This window comes from Lepidochelys kempii, chromosome 1, assembly GCF_965140265.1.
Source record: "Lepidochelys kempii isolate rLepKem1 chromosome 1, rLepKem1.hap2, whole genome shotgun sequence".
Taxonomy (NCBI): Eukaryota; Metazoa; Chordata; order Testudines; family Cheloniidae; genus Lepidochelys; species Lepidochelys kempii.
The window spans coordinates 47,057,501-47,078,781 of NC_133256.1; the positions used below are offsets into that span (position 1 = coordinate 47,057,501).

The 21,281-nt window shown below is 41.9% G+C and overlaps 1 protein-coding gene across 14 annotated transcripts in view; it reads left to right on the forward strand.

Moving 5' to 3' along the window:
• FRY (FRY microtubule binding protein) overlaps nucleotides 1–21,281 on the forward strand; it is a 373,522-nt gene that overhangs the window by 161,519 nt on the left and 190,722 nt on the right. For all 14 annotated transcript variants that reach the window (XM_073341316.1, XM_073341418.1, XM_073341299.1 and 11 more), the window contains one exon: nucleotides 11,949–12,002. In XM_073341316.1, the coding sequence (XP_073197417.1) occupies nucleotides 11,949–12,002 (54 nt within the window). The remainder of the gene's footprint in view (nucleotides 1–11,948; nucleotides 12,003–21,281) is intronic.

The following is a 21,281-nucleotide window of genomic DNA, read 5'->3' on the forward strand; positions in this document are numbered from 1 at the left end:
AGTGTATGATACGTGGGGCATCATGGCATGAGGCGTTGGGTGATCTTAATGGCTGTTTGCACTGGGGTGAGAAATGAACTATATGAGTTTGGGACTTTATGTTTTGGACGATTTGCACAATGTCTTCTTGTGTCAAGAGAGCTTGCATGGAGTTACTAGGGACTCTGAAATAGGAAACTGAGGCAGGCATGCCTGTCATGCTGTAGCCTGCTGCAGGAGGGCACTCCGGGCAGGGTCTGCCCTAAGACATTTCACACAGCTGTTTAGCATGAGGACTCCTTGAGTTTACTCAGCAGTGTCTTCCTGACATAATTTCTTGTTATATTCTTCATATGACCACAGCGGAATGCATCCTTTTATATTTTTGAAGTATGCTATTGTCACAGGATGCTCCACTCACTGCTAGGCTGGTGCCTCTTCATGGTCGCTCTGTGGATTAGCTTATGAGGTTGACGCCTTTCTATGGTTTCATGCCATCACTCCCTCTCTCTCTGGTTTGCAGCCCCTCTCCCGCTCTATGGACCGCAGCGTCCTCTTTATGACTTGGCTCTCCAGCCAGGTCACTCAGCATTCCCCCCTTCCAGGATATAGTCCTTCACAGTCTCTGTCACTCCCACAGTGACCCCAACAGTTTTCCAGTTCACTGCTCCACTGGTGCCACTTCCCCAGTGGCAGATAGGGGAACCTGAGCCAGCTCTCTACTCTGGGTTCCAGCCCAGGGACTCTACCACATGCAGCTATGTCCTGTTCAGTCCCCAACCTTGCTTCTTACTCCCTGGTCTGCTTCTCACTCCTGCATTCTCCCCTCTCTGGGGTTTGCTGGCCTCTCTACTCCCTACAACCGTGGGGTACTTGTCTCTCTAGTCCCCCGTCACACTTCCCTTCTGCCCAGGGAGTGACTGCAGAGTGTCTCCCTGCAGCCCCTTTCTGCTATCAGCTCCCTGGCTTTATAGAAGCCCAGCCTGTTCCCACACAGATGAGCTTCCCCTAATTATGGCTTTCCTCTCAGCCTTCAGCCTAACAGGTTAATTAGCTCCTCTGGCCTCCATTAACCCCTTCAGGGTGAGTGTGGGGCGGATACCCCCTCACAGCTATTCTATAGAATTGATATAAAACACTGCATTCTACATTAGTGTTACTGCAGTGAGGATGTTAGGCCTTGTCTACACTACTGGGGTAAGTCAACCTAAGTTACATTACTCCAGCTACCTGAGTAACATAGCTGGAGTCGATGTAGCTTAGGTCGACTTACTGTGGTGTGTATACTGTGTTGCATCAATGGGAGATGCTCTCCCATTGACACACCTTACTCTTTTCATTCCGGTGGAGTTGACTAGAGCGTGCTCTGCGGTCGGCGACCAGAGAGCGCTCTGCGGTGTAATACCCTCTAAGTGTAAACATGGCCTTCACGTGGAATGATACAGTATTATTTCCAAAGGGGTGGCTGAAGCTTTATTGCAGCTTGGAGCCACAAACACAGAACTTGCAAGACCTGAATTATAATTTGTTTCTCCAAACATTGTGCTGCTGCCTCAGATTCTTTATATTCAGTACACACTGTTTACTTAATTATATTTTCTTTAATTTTTTGTACAATTAAGTCTGAGATTTACAATACGTCTTAAAATATTTATGCTATGTCCTTTTCTGATGTTAAAGGGTTATTATTTGCTTCAGAGACACATTAAGTAAGCAAACATCAGTGGTTCAAACTTTTATTAGAATATTTTTGCATACAGTTCTGAGACAATGGATCTTTCCTCCTCTAGTTTTTGGTCAGAAAGCACACAAATTCTGGTAGTGTTTACATTTTTATTTTTTGAAAAGCATAGGTTTTGTAATAATCATTTTTTGACAGCTGTAGAGGCAAGAGCTAGTGTACAGGTATAACAAATACATACCGTTGCATTGAAGTAAGGTTAACTCGGTCAAAAAGCAATTTATTGTCAGCTGCAAAACAAGGATTTGTTCTCGTGCTGTGGTGTAAGCAAGCCAGTCAGTGACATAGATGACTTAAAAGCAGTTTGATGATTGGGAGCATTTTAACTAAGACAAATTGCTAAGTGCTTTAGGCTACTAATATTGTCCAAGATGTCATAGAATGTCAGGGTTGGAAGGGACCTCAGGAGGTCATCTAGTCCAACCCCCTACTCAAAGCAGGACCAATCCCCAACTAAATCATCCCAGCCAGGGCTTTGTCAAGCCTGACCTTAAAAACTTCAAAGGAAGGAGATGTCAAGCTGTTGAACTGTTAAGTTTGGTTCATCTTATAGTGGGTTATTAGATTCTTCAATAAAAAAATTACTTCTGCTTTTTGGAATTCATTACTGTTAAGTATTCTGTCTGAAGGAAATTACCACCAAAAGTGAAATTCAACACATGACCTCTTGGTTTAAATAGGTTTTCCAAATACAGGATCAGAGGTTCCCTCAAAACCCTAAAGGGTATTGTCCTCAGCTTTCTTTCATTTTGGCTCTCACACACTCCCAATTTTGAAAGCCTCTAATATAAGAGCATAAGAATGGCCATACTGGGTCAGACCAAAGGTCCATCTAGCCCAGTATCCTCTCTTCCAACAGTGGCCAATTGCCAGGTTCTCCAGAGGGAATGAACAGAACAGGTAATCATCAAGTGATGAATTCCCGGTCGCTCATTCCCAGCTCTATCGTTTAATCCAACTATTATTGTGCTGGTTAGTATCTATTCATATAAAAACAGTGCTAAAACACCACAACTAAGATTAGGGACCCATTGTTCTAGGCACTCTACATATATGTAGTGTGACAAAGCTCTGTCCTTGTCTCCGTGGGTCCCGCATTTCCTGGGGGATTTCACTAGCCTCAGAGGCTCACTGTGACCCTCCCCGTAACCCTTCTCTCTCTAGAGACAAGGGTCACAGTCTACTGAGCCATTTTCATCATAAGCCAGAGAGGGAGGTGAAGAGAAGCTATCCTCCCTTGCACAGTCTCTGTTGTCTCCCAGTCTTAGTGATTAATCAGGGGGTACGGGGGAGATGGGGGGAGCCCAGGCCCCCCCTCTATTCCAGGGTCCAGCCCAGGGACCCTAATAGTATCCGCTATGGTAGCTGACCTTTTAGAAACATGACACGTACAATTCCCTGGGCTACTTCCCCCACAGCAGCCCCCACTTCCTCAGGCTCCACTTCACCCTTACCTCAGGGCCTCCTTCCTTGTGCCTGATATGGTGTGTACTGCTCAGTCTCTCCAACAGTGCAACTTCCTCCCAGAGTTCCTGACATTTGCCCCCACCTGACTGGGAGGCTTTTAACTAGTTTCAGCCAGCCCCTGATTGGCTTCAGGTGTCCCAATCAACCTAGCGTTCTCCCTGCCTTCTGGAAAGTTCTTAATTGGCCCCAGGTGTCTTAATTGACCTGGAGCAGCTGCCATTTAACTTATCCTGGTACCAGGGATTTGTTTAGCCTGGAGCTAATATATCTATCTCCCACTACTTTTCTATAGCCATCTGGCCTTGCCCTGTCACAGTAGTTATAAACAGTCTCTGGTCCTAAGAATTTAGGCCAAGATTTTTAAAGGTATTTCAGCCCTCACAGTCTAAGTAGTTAAGAGATACAATTGATGGGAGAAATGGATTTTCATTAGTATTATCATTACTATTAATTATGCCCACATTATAGACGAGGAAATGAGGCACAGAGTGACTAAGGGACTTGCTCACGGTCACCCTGAGGTCTGTGGCAAAGCTGGGAACTGAATATCAAAATTCTATACATTTTTTTAATTTCTAAATTTCCCCAACATATTAAGATCATTTGTTGGTTTGTTGCTGACCCTTCGCTAAAATCTTGAGGAACCCCTTTATATTTTGAAAAAAAAAATTAAATACTTGCTTTGGAATGTCTGCTATCTCCCTTTTCAGTGTGCATCAACTGACAATACACATATTACCCAAACATGAGATGCAGCTGAGTGGGGAAAGGCTGAGCCCTTGTACAAATGAATGGGGTTAGTACTATGATATTTGGCACCCTTTTTTCCCAGTTACTGTGTGTATATCACTAAGAGGCATAATGAACATATATGGTACAAATGCCAATAAGCTGCCACAAAACTCTCAATAAAGGCTATTATGCCACCAATATACTTGGAAAGGTCACTTTATAGACTGAAGTAGCCACTGCCTAACAAGGGGAAATATTGTGCATTGTACTGGGCAAAGCAGTGACTAAACACTCAATAGAAACAACCTGTTCATTTCTCTCCTTGCTAGGCAGTCAGGGGATACTTTGTTGACTCTTCAGAAAGCCTCGTTTCCAGGTAGCGTTAAGACCATATCCGCATAATTAATTATCAAATCAGTTAACAAACTATACAAAATAATATTCTCCCCAAAATAGCATTCATAAATGAAAATCCTTTGTACTTGAATAACTCCTTCCGTCCTAGCATCTCAAAGTGTTTTAGAAACATTAATGAATTAAGTCTTACACGCATTATGTCTATTTTATTAACAAACCAAGACACAGACAGGTTAAGCAGCTTGCACAAAGTTGTACAGAAATTCTTTTCTGAAGGGTGTGGTAATACCTAGATCTTCTGATCATGGAAAAGAGGGACATACTTGGTTTTGGGAGAGCGGGAGAAAAAGGCTGCTGATAAATGATTCAGACATAGAGACATGGACTGTTCACCAGGAGAACTTAAAATTCAATGCACAGTTGCAGGGATCACATATTTTTCAGCCTGTCCTGTAGTTTTTCACAGACTTAGGTGGGAGAATCCTATACTACAATACAGAAGCATCTGCCTCCATGCCTTGTGGGATCTTTTATCTCCACTTCTGTTCAGCACATTCACATTTTATACAGTGCTGGTTATGTTCAGGCTGCTGCATAAGTGACAGTAGTAATAGATGTTTGCAGTGCTGTTGTAGCCACATTGGTCTCAGGATGTGAGAGAGACAAGGTGGGTGAGGTACTGTTTTTATTGGACCAACTGCTGTTGGTGGAAGGTATAAGCGTTTAAGTTACACAGAGCTCTTCCTCAGGTCTGGGGAAGGAAACAGAAGTTCTGAACTAAATACAAGTTGGGACAGATAGTTAAGCAGAAGGGGTAATACATGTTGGAGGCAGACACTTAAAATGAAGTAGGCAATTGGGGGTTAGATTATTATGCATAAAGGATTTGAAGTAATACATTTTATATATTCCATAAGAAAACAGAAGTTAGACCTGTACTTAAATCATTTGAAATTTTACATGATTATTTATTGTTGTGGTTTTTTCTAAGTTCAGCCTAGATTCTCACTGCTGTACTTGACATTTTTCTGCTGTAATTTATTACTGGATTCAAAGTTCTCTAGGCAATTATCTTTGACCACATTAATTAAAAGAAAAGAAAAGAAAAAGGTTTTACACATAACACTCAATCTGTCTGGAGAAATACAATATAAAATATAGTAATCAAATGTAAAAAAATTTTTTTTAAAAATTCACCAAAACACTCTATTCTCATAAGCAAAAAAGTGAGTCCATTTATTAACTAATGTGCCAGGCAATTTCATTCAGAATAACTCCACTAAATAAATCTAAAATATTTTTCTGATTCCCACTTTTTTCCCATAGACTTAATCTTCAAATAGCCTATCTGTTGTGTCTCTTTGTCTGTCTGGGTGTGCTCTCTGGGATAGTATCTGAGTGCCCCACAAACTTAAATGCATTGTCTCTGAGACAATCCTATGAGGCAGGGAAAACAGAATCATCTCTGATTTACAGATGTGGAACTGAAGCACAGATATATGAAGTGCTTTACCTAAGGTCACACAGGAAGTCTGTAAAACAGCCCGGAATTTAACCCAGGTCTGTTGGGTCCCAACTCCAATGCATTAACCACAAACCATTTTACCTCTCTGATAAGATTACACATTTGTAATCAGAAAAGGAGTACTTGTGGCACCTTAGAGACTAACAAATTTATTTGAGCATAAGCTTTTGTGAGCTACAGCTCACTTCATCGGATGCATTCAGTGGAAAATACAGTGAGGAGATTTTATATACACAGAGAACATGAAACAATGGGTGTAACCATAAACACTGTAATGAGAGTGATCAGGTAAGGTGAGCTATTACCAGCAGGAGAGAAAAAAAAGCTTTTGTAGTGATAATCAAGGTGGGCCATTTCCAGCAGTTGACAAGAACATGTGAGGAACGGTTTGCGGGGGCGGGGGGAAGATAAACATGGGGAAATAGTTTTACTTTGTGTAATGACACATCTACTCCCACTCTTTATTCAAGCCTAATGTAATGGTGTCCCGTTTGTAAATTAATTCCAATTCATCAGTCTCTCGTTGGAGTCTGTTTTTGAAATTTTTTTGTTGAAGAATTGCAACTTTTAGGTCTGTAATCGAGTGACCAGAGAGATTGACGTGTTCTCCGACTGGTTTTTGAATGTTGTAATTCTTGACATCTGAGTTGTGTCCATTTATTCTTTTACATAGAGACTGACCAGTTTGACCAATGTACATGGCAGAGGCGCATTGCTGGCACTTGATGGCATATATCACATTGGTAGATGTGCAGGTGAACGAGCCTCTGATAGTGTGGCTGATGTGATTAGGCCCTATGATGGTGTCCCCTGAATAGATATGTGGACACAGTTGGCAACGGGCTTTGTTGTAAGGATAGGTTCCTGGGTTAGTGTTTTTGTTGTGTAGTGTGTGGTTGCTGGTGAGTATTTGCTTTAGGTTGGGGGGCTGTGTATTAGCAAGGACTGGCCTGTCTTCCCAGATCTGTGAGAGTGATGGGTCATCCTTCAGGGTAGGTTGTAGATCCTTGATGATGCGCTGGAGAGGTTTTAGTTGGGGGCTGAAGGTGATGGCTAGTGGCATTCTGTTATTTTCTTTGTTGGGCCTGTCCTATAGTAGGTAACTTCTGGGTACTCTTCTGACTCTGTCAATCTGTTTCTTCACTTCAGCAGGTGGGTATTGTAGTTGTAAGACTGCTTGATAGAGATCTTGTAGGTGCTTGTCTCTGTCTGAGGGGTTGGAGCAAATGCAGTTGTATCGTAGAGCTTGGCTGTAGACAATGAGGACTTCCACCATGATTTCAACAATTTCCATCCCACCATCAACCTCAGCCTGAACCAGTCCACACAAGAGATCCACTTCCTGGACACTACAGTGCTAATAAGCCATGGTCACATAAACACTAACCTCTACCAGAAACCTACTGACCGCTGTACTTACCTACATGCCTCCAGCTTCCATCCAGACCACACCACACGATCCATTTTTTTTCTCCCCTGCTGGTAATAGCTCACCTTACCTGATCACTCTCGTTACAGTGTGTATGGTAACACCCATTGTTTCATGTTCTCTGTGTATATAAAATCCCCCCATTCCATTTTCCACTGCATGCATCCGACAAAGTGAGCTGTAGCTCACGAAAGCTTATGGTCAAATAAATTTGTTAGTCTCTAAGGTGCCCCAAGTACTCCTTTTCTTTTTGCGGATACAGACTAACAAGGCTGCTCCTCTGAAACCTGACATTTGTAATAGAGGCCTGTAGAATTTGCAAAGCCCACAAGAAAAATTCAGAACTTTCAGTTACCCAGAAGGATTCCAGTATAACTTTATAAGCTGGTCCAGTGAAAATTTTTCTTAACCATTCAAATTAATAGTGCTGTCACTTCACTTTATTCGCTTTTGCTCAGAATCATAGAATCATAGACTTTAAGGTGAGAAGGGACCATTATGATTGTCTAGTCTGACCTCGTGCACAACGCAGGCCACGGAATCTTACCCACCAAATCCTGTAACAACCCCCTAACTTATGTCTGAGCTATTGAAGTCCTCAAATCGTGGTTTAAAGACTTCAAGGAACTGAGAATCCTCCAGCAAGTGACCTGTGCCCCACGCTGCAGAGGAAGGCGAAAACCCCCCAGGGCCTCTGCCAATCTGTCCTGGGGGAAAATTCCTTCCTGTCTCCAAATATAGCGATCAGCTAAACCCCAAGCATGTGGGCAAGACTCACCAGCCAGACACCCAGGAAAGAATTCTCTGTAGTAACTCAGATCTCACCCCATCTAATATCCCATCACAGGCCATTGGGCATAACTACCGCTAGTAGTCAATGATCAGTTAATTGCCAAAATTAGGCTATCCCATCATATCATCTCCTCCATAAACGTATCAAGCTTTGTCTTGAAGCCAGATAGGTCTTTTGCGCCCACTGCTTTCCTTGGAAGGCTGTTCCAGAACTTCACTCCTCTGATGGTTAGAAACCTTCATCTAATTTCAAATCTAAACTTCCTGATGGCCAGTTTATATCCATTTGTTCTTGTGTCCACATTGGTACTGAGTTTAAATAATTCTTCTCCCTCCATGGTATTTATCCCTCTGATATATTTATAGATACCAATCATATCTCCTCTCAGCCTTCTTTTAGTTAGGCTAAACAAGCCAAGCTCATGGAGTCTCCTTTCATAAGACCAGTTTTCCATTCCTCGGATCATCCTAGTAGCCCTTCTCTGTATCTGTTCCAGTTTGAATTCATCCTCCTTAAACATGGGAGACCAGAACTGCACACAATATTCCAGATGAGGTCTCACCAGTGCCTTGTATAACGGTACTACCATCTCCTTATCTCTACTGGAAATATCTCGCCTGATGCATCCCAAGACCGCATTAGCTTTTTTCACGGACATATCACATTCATAGAATCATAGAATATCAGAGTTGGAAGGGACCTCTGGAGGTCATCTAGTCCAACCCCCTGCCCAAAGCAGGACCAATCCCCAACTAAATCATCCCAGCCAGGGCTTTGTCAAGCCTGACCTTAAAAACTTCTAAGGAAGGGGATTCCACCACCTCCCTAGGTAACGCATTCCAGTGTTTCACCACCCTCCTAGTGAAAAAGTTTTTCCTAATATCCAACCTAAATCTCCCCCACTGCAACTCGAGACCATTACTCCTTGTCCTGTCATCTGCTATCACTGAGAATAGTCTAGATCCATCCTCTTTGGATCCACCTTTCAGGTAGTTAAAAGCAGCTATCAAATCCCCCCTCATTCTTCTCTTCCGTAGACTAAACAATCCCAGTTCCCTCAGCCTCTCCTCATAAGTCATGTGTTCCAGCCCCCTAATCATTTTTGTTGCCCTTCGCTGGACTCTCTCCAATTTTTCCATATCCTTCTTGTAGTGTGGGGCGCAAAACTGGACACAGTACTCCAGATGAGGCCTCACCAATGTCAAATAGAGGGGAACCATCACAATGGCAATGCCCCTACTTATACATCCCAAAATGCCATTGGCCTTCTTGGCAACAAGGGCACACTGTTGAATCATTGGCGGCTCATAGTCATCCTGTGATCAACCAATACTCCGAGGTCCATCTCCTCCTCTGTTACTTCCAAGTAATGCGTCCCTATTTATAACAGAAATTCTTGTTATTAATCTCTAAATGCATGACCTTGCACTTTTCACTATTAAATTTCATCCTATTACTATTACTCCAGTTTACAAGGTCATCCAGATCTTCCTGTATGATATCCCGGTCCTTCCCTGTATTGGCAATACCTCCCAGCTTTGTGTTATCCGCAAACTTTATTAGCACATTCTTGCTTTTTGTGCCAAGGTCAGTAATAAAAAGATTAAATAAGATTGGCCCCAAAAACCGATCCCTGAGGAACTCCACTAGTAAATTCCTTTCAGCCTGACAGTTCACCTTTCAGTATGACCCATTGTAGTTTCCCCTTTAACCAGTTCCTTATCCACCTTTAAATTTTCATATTGATCCCCATCTTTTCCAATTTAGCTAATAATTCCCCATGTGGAACCGTATCAAATGCCTTACTGAAATCAAGGTAAATTAGATCCACTGTGTTCCCTTTCTCTAAAAAATCTGTTACCTTCTCAAAGAAGGAGATCCGTTTGGTTTGACATGATCTACATTTTGTAAAGCCATGTTGTATTTTGTCCCAATTACCATTGACCTCAATGTCCTTAACTACTTCCTCCTTCAAAATTTTTTCCAAGACCTTGCATACTACAGATGTCAAACTAACAGGCCTGTAGTTATCCGAATCGCTTTTTTTACCTTTCTTAAAAATAGGAACTATGTTAGCAATTCACCAGTCGTACGGTACAACCCCTGAGTTTACAGATTGATTAAAAATTCTTGCTAATGGGCTTGCAATTTCATGTGCCAGTTCCTTTAATATTCTTGGATGAAGATTATCCGGGCCCCCTGATTTAATCCCGTTAGCTGTTCGAGTTTGGCTTCTACTTTGGATGTGGTAATATCTACCTCCATATCCTCATTCCCATGTGTCATCCCACCATTATCCCTAAGCTCCTCATTTGCCTCATGAGGCAAGACTGAGGCAAAGTATTTGTTTAGATATTGGGCCATGCCTAGGTTATCCTTAACCTCCACTCCATCCTCAGTGTTAAGAGGTCTCACTTCTTCTTTGTTTGTTTTCTTGCTTGTTTTTTCCTCTCCGGTAAACCTCATACCTGCCTTATTGGTCAGTAAATGGCCATTGAGTGCTGGGTCAAGTAATAGGAGAAAAAGTTCACTGTTCTTAAAAAGAAAAATGTATTTTTTTTCTGGACAAATACCACATTTTAGAATCTGTTGTAAATTATGTAGTATAGCTTTCCAGTCCATTGATTAGTTCAGACTTGCATGATCCTTGGGTTGTGGACCAGGCTGACGTCATGTACAGAGTCACCAAGCCATTGGGGAATGGGGGGGGGGCGTTATTTCACCTTCCCCACAGCAGATTCATGGGGGGTAAAGGCTTAGTGGGGGTGAGCATGGAATGAGGGTTAGGCTATGGTGTTGCAACTCATTAAGTAAGCATGGGGAGGATGTCCAGTGCAGGTATTCCATAGGGAAGCGATACAGTGATCAGATAAATGGCTTTGAAAAGAATTTAAAGAAGGTATCTGTTAACGGAGCAGAAATGTGGGGGGGGGGCTCCTATGACTGGCATGGCAGGGAGCCAATCCTCCCCCTTTTAGCCCACCTTAACCCTCATTTGTGGGTGGGGGATGGTAAGGTCCCAGCAGCAGGTTGGCTGGGGACCAGGATGATGGAAGCCCCCCAGGTAGATATTGAAATAGAGCTGCTTGCACTGTACATTTTTATCTACCAGGTACTCTCAGACAGTTAATAATAAAGTTGAGGTCTAAGTAAAACCACATCCAGTGTCTCCTGTCCTCCTTATGGGAGGGAAACAATCCTTCCCAGCCCCCCCTTTACCCCCCCCAAGAAAACAGCTGCTAGCGCAGTGCCCACAGCAGAGCCTGAGCAAACCTGGTATTTCGCCACTTTCATGTGTGGGAGGGTGGGTGCTGCTCTGCTTGGTCTGAGTGAAATAGAGGCTCCTCTCACCTGGCTTGCATCTGTATTATTTCTGCTCTCTTCCGGTCACCTGGTGGACGAGTCAGTGTCCCCACACTGACCTGCTCTGCATCTGCAGCAGCATCCCTGCCTCTGCTCTTAAAGAGGTATATCCCTTCCCCCAGCAGGCTAGACAATAGCCCTCCACTTAAGGTCCAGTGCAGTCATTTTTGTATTGCAAACTACTTTCCCTGGCAAAAATGTATCCTGTAGTTAAAGACAGTACCTACAATATATATAGGTGGAAACACTTGACTCATTTCAGATCTCCTGTGTAGTTGACTGTTGAGTTATTGAAGAGCAATCTTATTCAATCATAATAAATTTTAGTAATTTTTTCTTTAAAAAAAATACCGAAAGCAGCTATTCCAATGTCAATAAATGTGCATGGATATGTCGTCTTTTGTGTGTGTGTGTTTGAAGTAAACAGCTTTCCCTCACTACAGTAGGTGGGAAGGGAGAAACTATCGGGATAGAATGGTAAGAGAAATGTAATAGCAGTGTTGCTAAAACATCTCAAAAGGTGTCTCTTAAATAATATATATTTTTTAATATTTAATTTTAGGAAAAGCCACTGACCAAATCTCTGCAACGAGGAGAAGATCCCCAGTTTGATCAAGTAAGTGATATCTAACGCAAGGACACTTCTTTCTTGTTGCTTCTGTTTCTCAGGACAAAATCTAGGTATTTGTAGGCTAGCCTAGTGTCCTCATAACATTACAATGATTTGCCATGCAGGCAATCAAAGTCTCTCATTCTACTTGAGGCTGTAGAACTGAAAGTGCTCTGTCTAATCATCTGCCTTAGGAATTAGGAGTAATTTCCATTTCTTCTAAGCTTAATATTGTTTGTCGCTACAAGTTTTTAATTTTTTTTAGCACATTCAATATCTATGTATTATTTCCTGTGGATTTTTTCTGATGCGATTCGTGGGATGAACGTCATATCTTCGCGGAACATTCCAAACTGATGGACTTCTGGTTCAACGTTAGAAATAAGATGAAAAAGTTACATAAAGATGAAAGAGCTGTGCCCCAATTTCTATTTTATGCTGTTAGTAAATAAAAGCATTTCCTAAAATTAACCAAAGATTTTGGAATCCTTGTCACTGCAGACATTTTCTTCAGTTTTTTTTATCAGTAGGGCTGTGATCATGCATAATTTATGTACATGCTTAACTTCATGCAATGTGAGTGATCTCACAGACATTAAAGTCGGGCTCTACCTTACGAAGAGAGGGAAGAGCATCTTTGCGAACAGGCTGGCTAACCTAGTGAGGAGGGCTTTAAACTAGGTTCACCGGGGAAAGGAGACCAAAGCCCTGAGGTAAGTGGGAAAGCAGGATACTGGGAGGAAGCACAGGCAGGAACGTCTGTGAGGGGAGGGCTCCTGCCTCATACTGAGAATGAGGGGCGATCAGCAGGTTATCTCAAGTGCTTATATACAAATGCACAAAGCCTTGGAAACAAGCAGGGAGAACTGGAGGTCCTGGTGATGTCAAGGAATTATGATGTGATTGGAATAACAGAGACTTGGTGGGATAACTCACATGACTGGAGTACTGTCATGGATGGTTATAAACTGTTCAGGAAGGACAGGCAGGGCAGAAAAGGTGGGGGAGTAGCACTGTATGTAAGGGAGCAGTTTGACTGCTCAGAGCTCTGGTACGAAACTGCAGAAAAACCTGAGTGTCTCTGGATTAAGTTTAGAAGTGTGAGCAACAAGAGTGATGTAGTGGTGGGAGTCTGCTATAGACCACCGGACCAGGGGGATGAGGTGGATGAGGCTTTCTTCCGGCAGCTCGCGGAAGCTACTAGATCGCACGCCCTGGTTCTCATGGGTGACTTTAATTTTCCTGATATCTGCTGGGAGAGCAATACAGTGGTGCATAGACAATCCAGGAAGTTTTTGGAAAGCATAGGGGACAATTTCCTGGTGCAAGTGCTAGAGGAGCCAACTAGGGGGGGAGCTTTTCTTGACCTGCTGCTCACAAACCGGGAAGAATTAGTGGGGGAAGCAAAAGTGGATGGGAATCTGGGAGTCAGTGACCATGAGTTGGTTGAGTTCAGGATCCTGACACAGGGAAGAAAGGTAAGCAGCAGGATATGGACCTTGGACTTCAGGAAAGCAGACTTTGACTCCCTCAGGGAACGGATGGGTAGGATCCCCTGGGGGACTAACATGAAGGGGAAAGGAGTCCAGGAGAGCTGGCTGTATTTCAAGGAATCCCTGTTGAGGTTACAGGGACAAACCATCCCAATGTGTCGAAAGAATAGTAAATATGGCAGGTGACCAGCTTGGCTTAATGGTGAAATCCTAGCGGATCTTAAACATAAAAAAGACGCTTACAAGAAGTAGAAGGTTGGACATATGACCAGGGAAGAGTATAAAAATATTGCTCGGGCATGTAGGAATGAAATCAGGAGAGCCAAATCGCACCTGGAGCTGTAGTTAGCGAGAGATGTTAAGAGTAACAAGAAGGGTTTCTTCAGGTATGTTGGCAACAAGAAGAAAGCCAAGGAAAGTGTGGGCCCCTTACTGAATGAGGGAGGCAACCTAGTGACAGAGGATGTGGAAAAAGCTAATGTACTCAATGCTTTTTTTGCCTCTGTCTTCACTACAAGGTCAGCTCCCAGACTGCTGCGCTGGGCATCACAACATGGGGAATAGATGGCCAGCCCACTGTGGAGAAAGAGGTGGTTAGGGACTATTTAGAAAAGCTGGACATGCACAAGTCCATGGGGCCGGATGAGTTGCATCCGAGAGTGCTAAAGGAACTGGCGGCTGTGGTTGCAGAGCCATTGGCCATTATCTTTGAAAACTCGTGGCGAACGGGGGAAGTCCCGGATGACTGGAAAAAGGCTAATGTAGTGCCAATCTTTAAAAAAGGGAAGAAGGAGGATCCTGGGAACTATAGGCCAGTCAGCCTCACTTCAGTCCCTGGAAAAATCATGGAGCAGGTCCTCAAAGAATCAATCCTGAAGCACTTAGAGGAGAGGAAAGTGATCAGGAACAGTCAGCATGGATTCACCAAGGGAAGGTCATGCCTGACTAATCTTATCGCCTTCTATGATGAGATTACTGGTTCTGTGGATGAAGGGAAAGCAGTGGATGTATTGTTTCTTGACTTTAGCAAAGCTTTTGACACAGTCTCCCACAGTATTCTTGTCAGCAAGTTAAAGAAGTACGGGCTGGATGAATGCACTATAAGGTGGGTAGAAAGTTGGCTAGATTGTCGGGCTCAACGGGTAGTGATCAATGGCTCCATGTCTAGTTGGCAGCCGGTGTCAAGTGGAGTGCCCCAGGGGTCGGTCCTGGGGCCGTTTTTGTTCAATATCTTCATAAATGATCTGGAGGATGGTGTGGATTGCACTCTCAGCAAATTTGCGGATGATACTAAACTGGGAGGAGTGGTAGATACGCTGGAGGGCAGGGATAGGATACAGAGGGACCTAGACAAATTGGAGGATTGGGCCAAAAGAAATCTGATGAGGTTCAATAAGGATACGTGCAGGGTCCTGCACTTAGGACTGAAGAACCCAATGCACAGCTACAGACTAGGGACCGAATGGCTAGGCAGCAGTTCTGCGGAAAAGGACCTAGGGGTGACAGTGGACGAGAAGCTGGATATGAGTCAGCAGTGTGCCCTTGTTGCCAAGAAGGCCAATGTCATTTTGGGATATATAAGTAAGGGCATAGCGAGCAGATCGAGGGACGTGATCGTCCCCCTCTATTCGACATTGGTGAGGCCTCATCTGGAGTACTGTGTCCAGTTTTGGGCCCCACACTACAAGAAGGATGTGGATAAATTGGAGAGAGTCCAGCAAAGGGCAACAAAAAATGATTAGGGGTCTGGAACACATGACTTATGAGGAGAGGCTGAGGGAACTGGGATTGTTTAGTCTGCAGAAGAGAAGAATGAGGGGGGATTTGATAGCTACTTTCAACTACCTGAGAGGTGGTTCCAGAGAGGATGGTTCTAGAGTATTCTCAGTGGTAGAAGAGGACAGGACAAAGAGTAATGGTCTCAAGTTGCAGTGGGGGAGGTTTAGGTTGGATATTAGGAAAAACTTTTTCACTAGGAGGGTGGTGAAACACTGGAATGCGTTGCCTAGGGAGGTGGTGGAATCTCCTTCCTTAGAAGTTTTTAAGGTCAGGCTTGACAAAGCCCTGGCTGGGATGATTTAATTGGGGATTGGTCCTGCTTTGAGCAGGGGGTTGGACTAGATGACCTCCTGAGGTCCCTTCCAACCCTGATATTCTATGATTCTAGGAAAGTCAAACATGTACGCGAGTCTTTTCAGGATTGGCCAGGGCCTATTGTTGCAAAAATAAGTACCCACTAAAGAAATGCGGTCGATAGGAAGGAAGATAATTAACAGAAATAAACTTATTTACTTGCTCTAATAGATTAACACATAAAATAGACCATTTGAGGAAAAACGGACCAAGTGGGATGAATTGGTTAAAAATAAATAATTTCATATATTAGATTTAGCTTTTTTCTTGTTTACTGCTTATATAAGAAAATAAATTCTACTGTCATCATTGCTGAGATAAAGATCAGAAAAAATATATAGTAATAAAAGATCTCAGGTTTATGTATATGCAGGATACCAGAACCCACAAAATCAATTCTTTAGGATATATTTAGTGAATCTCCTTTTAAACTGATATGGTTAACTTAAAAGTAATACTTATAAACAAACACATTTCTTTAATTATGTTACTGATTATACTTTAGATTACTCAAAATGAAAGAATTTTTAAAATGCAACTTGTTTGTGTCTATGCTCTATCTATTTTTATTATTTTTAATTTTTCTCAGTTTGCAAAATGAAAATCAGTTAATTCAGTTTCATTTTTGTTTATAATCAGTTTCTCTGTAATGACTTTGGTTGTAAACACTGCAGGGAAATATCTGTTTTTTAATGCAACTCTCTTGTGTTCATTGTGGAGACAATTCTGTAGGTCTTAAATGTTATTAAAACATAATTTACACAAAATTTTAATTATGGGCCTAATTTAAAAGGGAAAACTTGAAGATCTAGGCTCCAGCCTAAATCGCTTTCCTAACAAAATGAGGTAAAATTATTTAAAGGCCTGTAGGTGCTTTTGAATCCCAATGCCAATATTTTTAGTTCTGCAATCCCAACTTCCTATTTTTATGACTGTTTTCTTGTTCCCCTTGCTATGAGAGAAAAGACTCACACAGACAGAAGAAATTAAGTTATAAGAAATTACCTAATGAAGGCATCAATACATAAAATCCAGCAAAAATTTAAGCACATGCTTAACTTTATGCACTGTGACTACTCCTATTGACTTCATTCGGTAGTGTCATCAGCAGGTTTCTCATGTGCCTAAGTATTATCTGCAGGATCAGGACCTAAGGGTTAAGCAAATTGTGTTCCTTTATTAGGATAAATTAAAATTCTTAGGCATCTCCTAGCTGTTGCTACAGTGACAGTTTGAACAGCACCTGTTAAGTCAACGTTGATTAATGAGGACATACGGTGCTTACTAGAGTATTTCCAAGTTGTAACAGGTGTTGAATCTGAAACTGGTGGAGTGGGGGAGAAAGATAAAGACATAAACAAGCTTTGAAATACATAGCAGTTGTATACAATTCTAACTGCATATCTGTCCCTATATATATTATATACAGAGCTGGTAGCAAAGTCTGTAGTTAAGCATGCTTGACACTTCCTGTTACAAGACCCTGTTTTCAGTTGGTTATAACTTTGACAGCCTTTAAAACTGTCCAGGCTGAAATTTTCCAGGCCAGCTGTCTGCCTCAGGCAGTATTATCTGAGAAAGTTTCAGCCAAAATGGTATAGCCATTTCTAAGAATGAGATTAGGGAGAAACACATTGTTTTGTCCATGTTAAAACATTCTTAAAACTCTTTTGCATAGAAGTATTAGTGCCTCTGTGCTTTGGAGCAGGGACTTGAAGCTTGGAAGGGTAATTGGCTTAGTCTCAGGGATGTCTCTTACCATCCTCATGAAAATCTGCCCAAATTTGGCCAAATTATGTAAGTCTTTAAGTATGTCTACTTTAAGTATGTCAGAGGTGTGACTGCAGCATGATTAGACATACCCCAAGATGGCTTTTATCTAGCCAATTCAAATAAGAATAGCAGTGAAGCTACAGCAGCATGGGCTGCCACTTGAGTATGTACTTCTATGTCTACACCCCAATTAAGCAACCGCGGCTCGCCATGTCAGCTGCGTTGGGTTTGCAGGGCTCAGTCTGAGGGACTATAAAACTGCAGACTGTCCCTTCTGGCATCCACAGCTGATTGGTCCCTCCTTTGCAGCTGCTGGGTCCCACCCTCCCAGGTCCAGGCTCCCAGCCCTGGGGAGAGGGAGAGTCACGCAGGGAGGCGCTGTCAGATGGGCTGGCAATGCATCCTGGGACTGCACCTGCTGCCCTGCCACCATGACAGGGAGTGAGACTGCCCCCCACCTTGAGAATGAGGCTGCAGGTATCCCCTCCAGCACTCCCCAGGTAACCCTCCAAGTACACACACACACCCCTCCAGCACCCCCAACTATAGCCTCCCGGCTCCCCCATTCCCTCCCCCAGCAGTGTCCTCTTTTGGGGAACCCGAGATATGATAACCCTAATATGTCAGAGGGATCGCTGTGCAGATCTAAAAACAGAAGCCTATTTCTTTTATGTTTTAAATGTAATAAATGTAAGTCAAGGAAACCATCAAACTAGAAAATAGAAACTAAAATAAATAAGAGGCTAAACAATATGCTAATTAGGCTCAACAGCTGTCCATTGTTTATGACAACTTTGAGGTGGTGGATAATGTGGTGATAATCACCAGCAAAATCAGTATTCCCACTCCATAGTATGTCTGCAAGAGATGGTACATGAGTAATCACATCAGTATTATGATTGCATTCATCTTCCTGAACAGCTGCATTACTTTAGTTGACCCTCTTTGTTTTCATTTTTTCCCCTTTGCTTCTTCAGTCTCACACAGCAGCCCTGTTCACTAGCGGTAGGGTACACAACAGAGAAAGGATGAGGAGATTATGTTTACAGGAGGACCTTGGCAGCTGGTGTGGGCCCTTAATCACAGATTTGAGTATAAAACAATGTGGAAAGAACCACTTCAGGAGACAAATTCAAGGGTCATAGGTTCAAAAGTTAATTTACAGTACACTAAAAATAAATGTTATTTTGTTTAAAATTTATCTTGGTGCCAAAATAGCTATCAGCGCTCCAAAATCAAGGCAAAGTAGGTAAAAACACCCATCAATAAACTCACAATGCTGAGCTGGTTTTTGAACTGAGACCACAAACCATTACTAACAGGTCTAATTTTATCCTTACCAGCTTTAAGAATTTCCCTTTATCTACATATTTCCAGAGACTTTTAGGTGCACAATACTGCCATGAGAGAATACTGCTTAGAACTAAGATGCTACTAAAAGAAACCTACACTATCAGAAAGCCACTGTTTGCTCTTCATATTGAATCTCAGTCCTTTTCTCATGAGGGAACTAGCTTTTTTTGAAAGGGTGGCCTTTTCAGAAAGAAGGTGATTTATGTGTCTCAAAGGCACTTATAGGATGTAACTGCCTCGGATAAGAGCACAATACAACACATCATCTTCTACTACAGTCTATAGAATTTGAAGAAGAAATTTTTTTTAGTTTCTCTTCTCGTTTTTAAATATTAGGGGTGAAATCATGGTCCCACTGAAGTCAATGGGGGTTTTACCATTGACTCCAATGACCCAGGGTTTCATCCTAGGTCTTACTTTATTAAGGCCTGTTTTGCTTATGGATATAGATCTTTATTTTCTGCAAATTTGGCCTATTTTCCCTACTGTATAATGAGTGAAGTGCAAGAAACCTTTAACAAAGGAAAAGCATTCTTATATAACTATGAGTATCCTAAATATATCTAAGAAGATAACATGTGACTGAATTCTGCTCTCAGTCATACTGGTGTAAATGCAGAATAACTCCACTGACTTTTTGAGTTATTTTGCATTTATACCAGCATGATTGAGAGCAGAATTTGTCCTATAGTATGCAAGACAAAACAATCATTCTAAGTCTGTATTATTAAAATGACAGTAAAATTCATATGTCTGAAAACATGTTATAAGCAAAATGAAAAAAATATAAGCTAAGTTCCAAAATATTAATGATATAATTGGAAATTGAGCTAGTAGTGAATATAACTGCTGTTAAATTTATCACTTTTATAGTAAAATAACATTTGAAATATAAAAATGCAGATTAATTCAGTCATTAGTATACTATCAACACATTTTCTTTCGTTTTCAGTTGAGCAGTATAATAAGACTTTTATGAAAAACTGTAGAAGTTGTAGCAAACTATCTAAAGCAAAGTTTCATTAAATTTATTTTTTCAAATTATGCCAAAATAAATATTAAGGAAGCATTTACATAAAGAGCATTTAATGCTCTATGAACACAGGGTTTAAACAAATCTGTGCTTGTGTAGCCCCGATATCCTTAAGCTGTACAGTATGTCGTTCATTTATGATGGAATAACATGATCATGCAACAAGAACATATTTGTACATCTGTACACTCCCTTTCAGCAACAGCACAGACCTAGAATTCATCTCACCGCTGGATTTGCTTCCCATAAATTAAGGAGTTGAGTAAGCAACATTCTGGCTAGACTTTCCTCCCTTCCTGTTCTGTGAGAACCAGGTCTTTGCAAATTCCACCCTTCCTTCCTGCCTTAAAAGAGCAATGACAGAAAGATTAAAAAAGCTATATTGACCTTTTATCCATATTAAAGACACCTACTCTAAATTTGCCAGTGAAAGTATGTCATGTGGGTATTTACAATGAATTACTTTGACTTTTTATGGTGAGTGAAATCATTATAACTGAGATTTGAAGAACAGCACTGACGCACACTACGGGGAATGTGCAGTTACACCTAATTCAGCTACATAGAGCTGAATTTTATGATTTAAGATATTTCTGTGTCAATTATGCATTTTTCCTTATGGGCACGACAGTTACCATGAAACACACAATTTTCCGAAAAGAGTATTAATCTTTCAAAATGAATTATCCACACATTGGTGTTAGCCTTCATAATTAACTATTAATAAATAACATTCAAGTAGTGTCCTTACAGGTGCTGCACTTCAAGTGTGCATATCCCCACATGCTTTTAATCAGAGATTTTAGTTATCTGTGTCCATTCCCTTCACATCTTCGTACCCTGCACTGAGGCTATCTAGCGCTGCTGTAACAGCCTTTCCTTCCCCAGTTGAAGGATTCTTAGTGTTTGCTTACTCAACAACTCTAAGGTGTATCAAAGCATTGAGGAACCTTTTCCCTCAAGGGAAAGACCTCACTCCAGCTTGGGATCTCAGTCTAATTTTCAGATGTCTCACAAGACCTCCCTTTGAACCAATGGCTACCTGCTCTTTACTGAACATGTCTATGAAGAGGCCTTTTTTGGTAGCCATCACATTAGCCCAAAGAGTCAGAGAAACTGGGGCCTTAATGGTAGACCCTCTTCAAGGACAAGATTCCTGTATGTCCGCATCCTAAATTCCTACGTAAGATGTCATCTGAGTTTCATTTTAATCAGTCCATTCATTTACCAGGTTCTCCCTCAAAAATCACATAATTCCAAACAGGAGGCTTCCTTCCATACCTCAGATGTCAGAAGAGTGTTGGCCTTCTATCTAGATAGAACCAAACCACTTTGGAGGTCTCCTGTTTGTTTCCATTGCAGAAAGATCTAAAGGATCCCCAGTCTCCACCCAGAGGCTATGAAGGTGGATAGCTGAGTGTGTTATTGCATGTTATGATGTGGCGAGCATTCAAACTCCTTCTAGGATATTAGTGCACTCTACAAGGTTGCAATCAACAT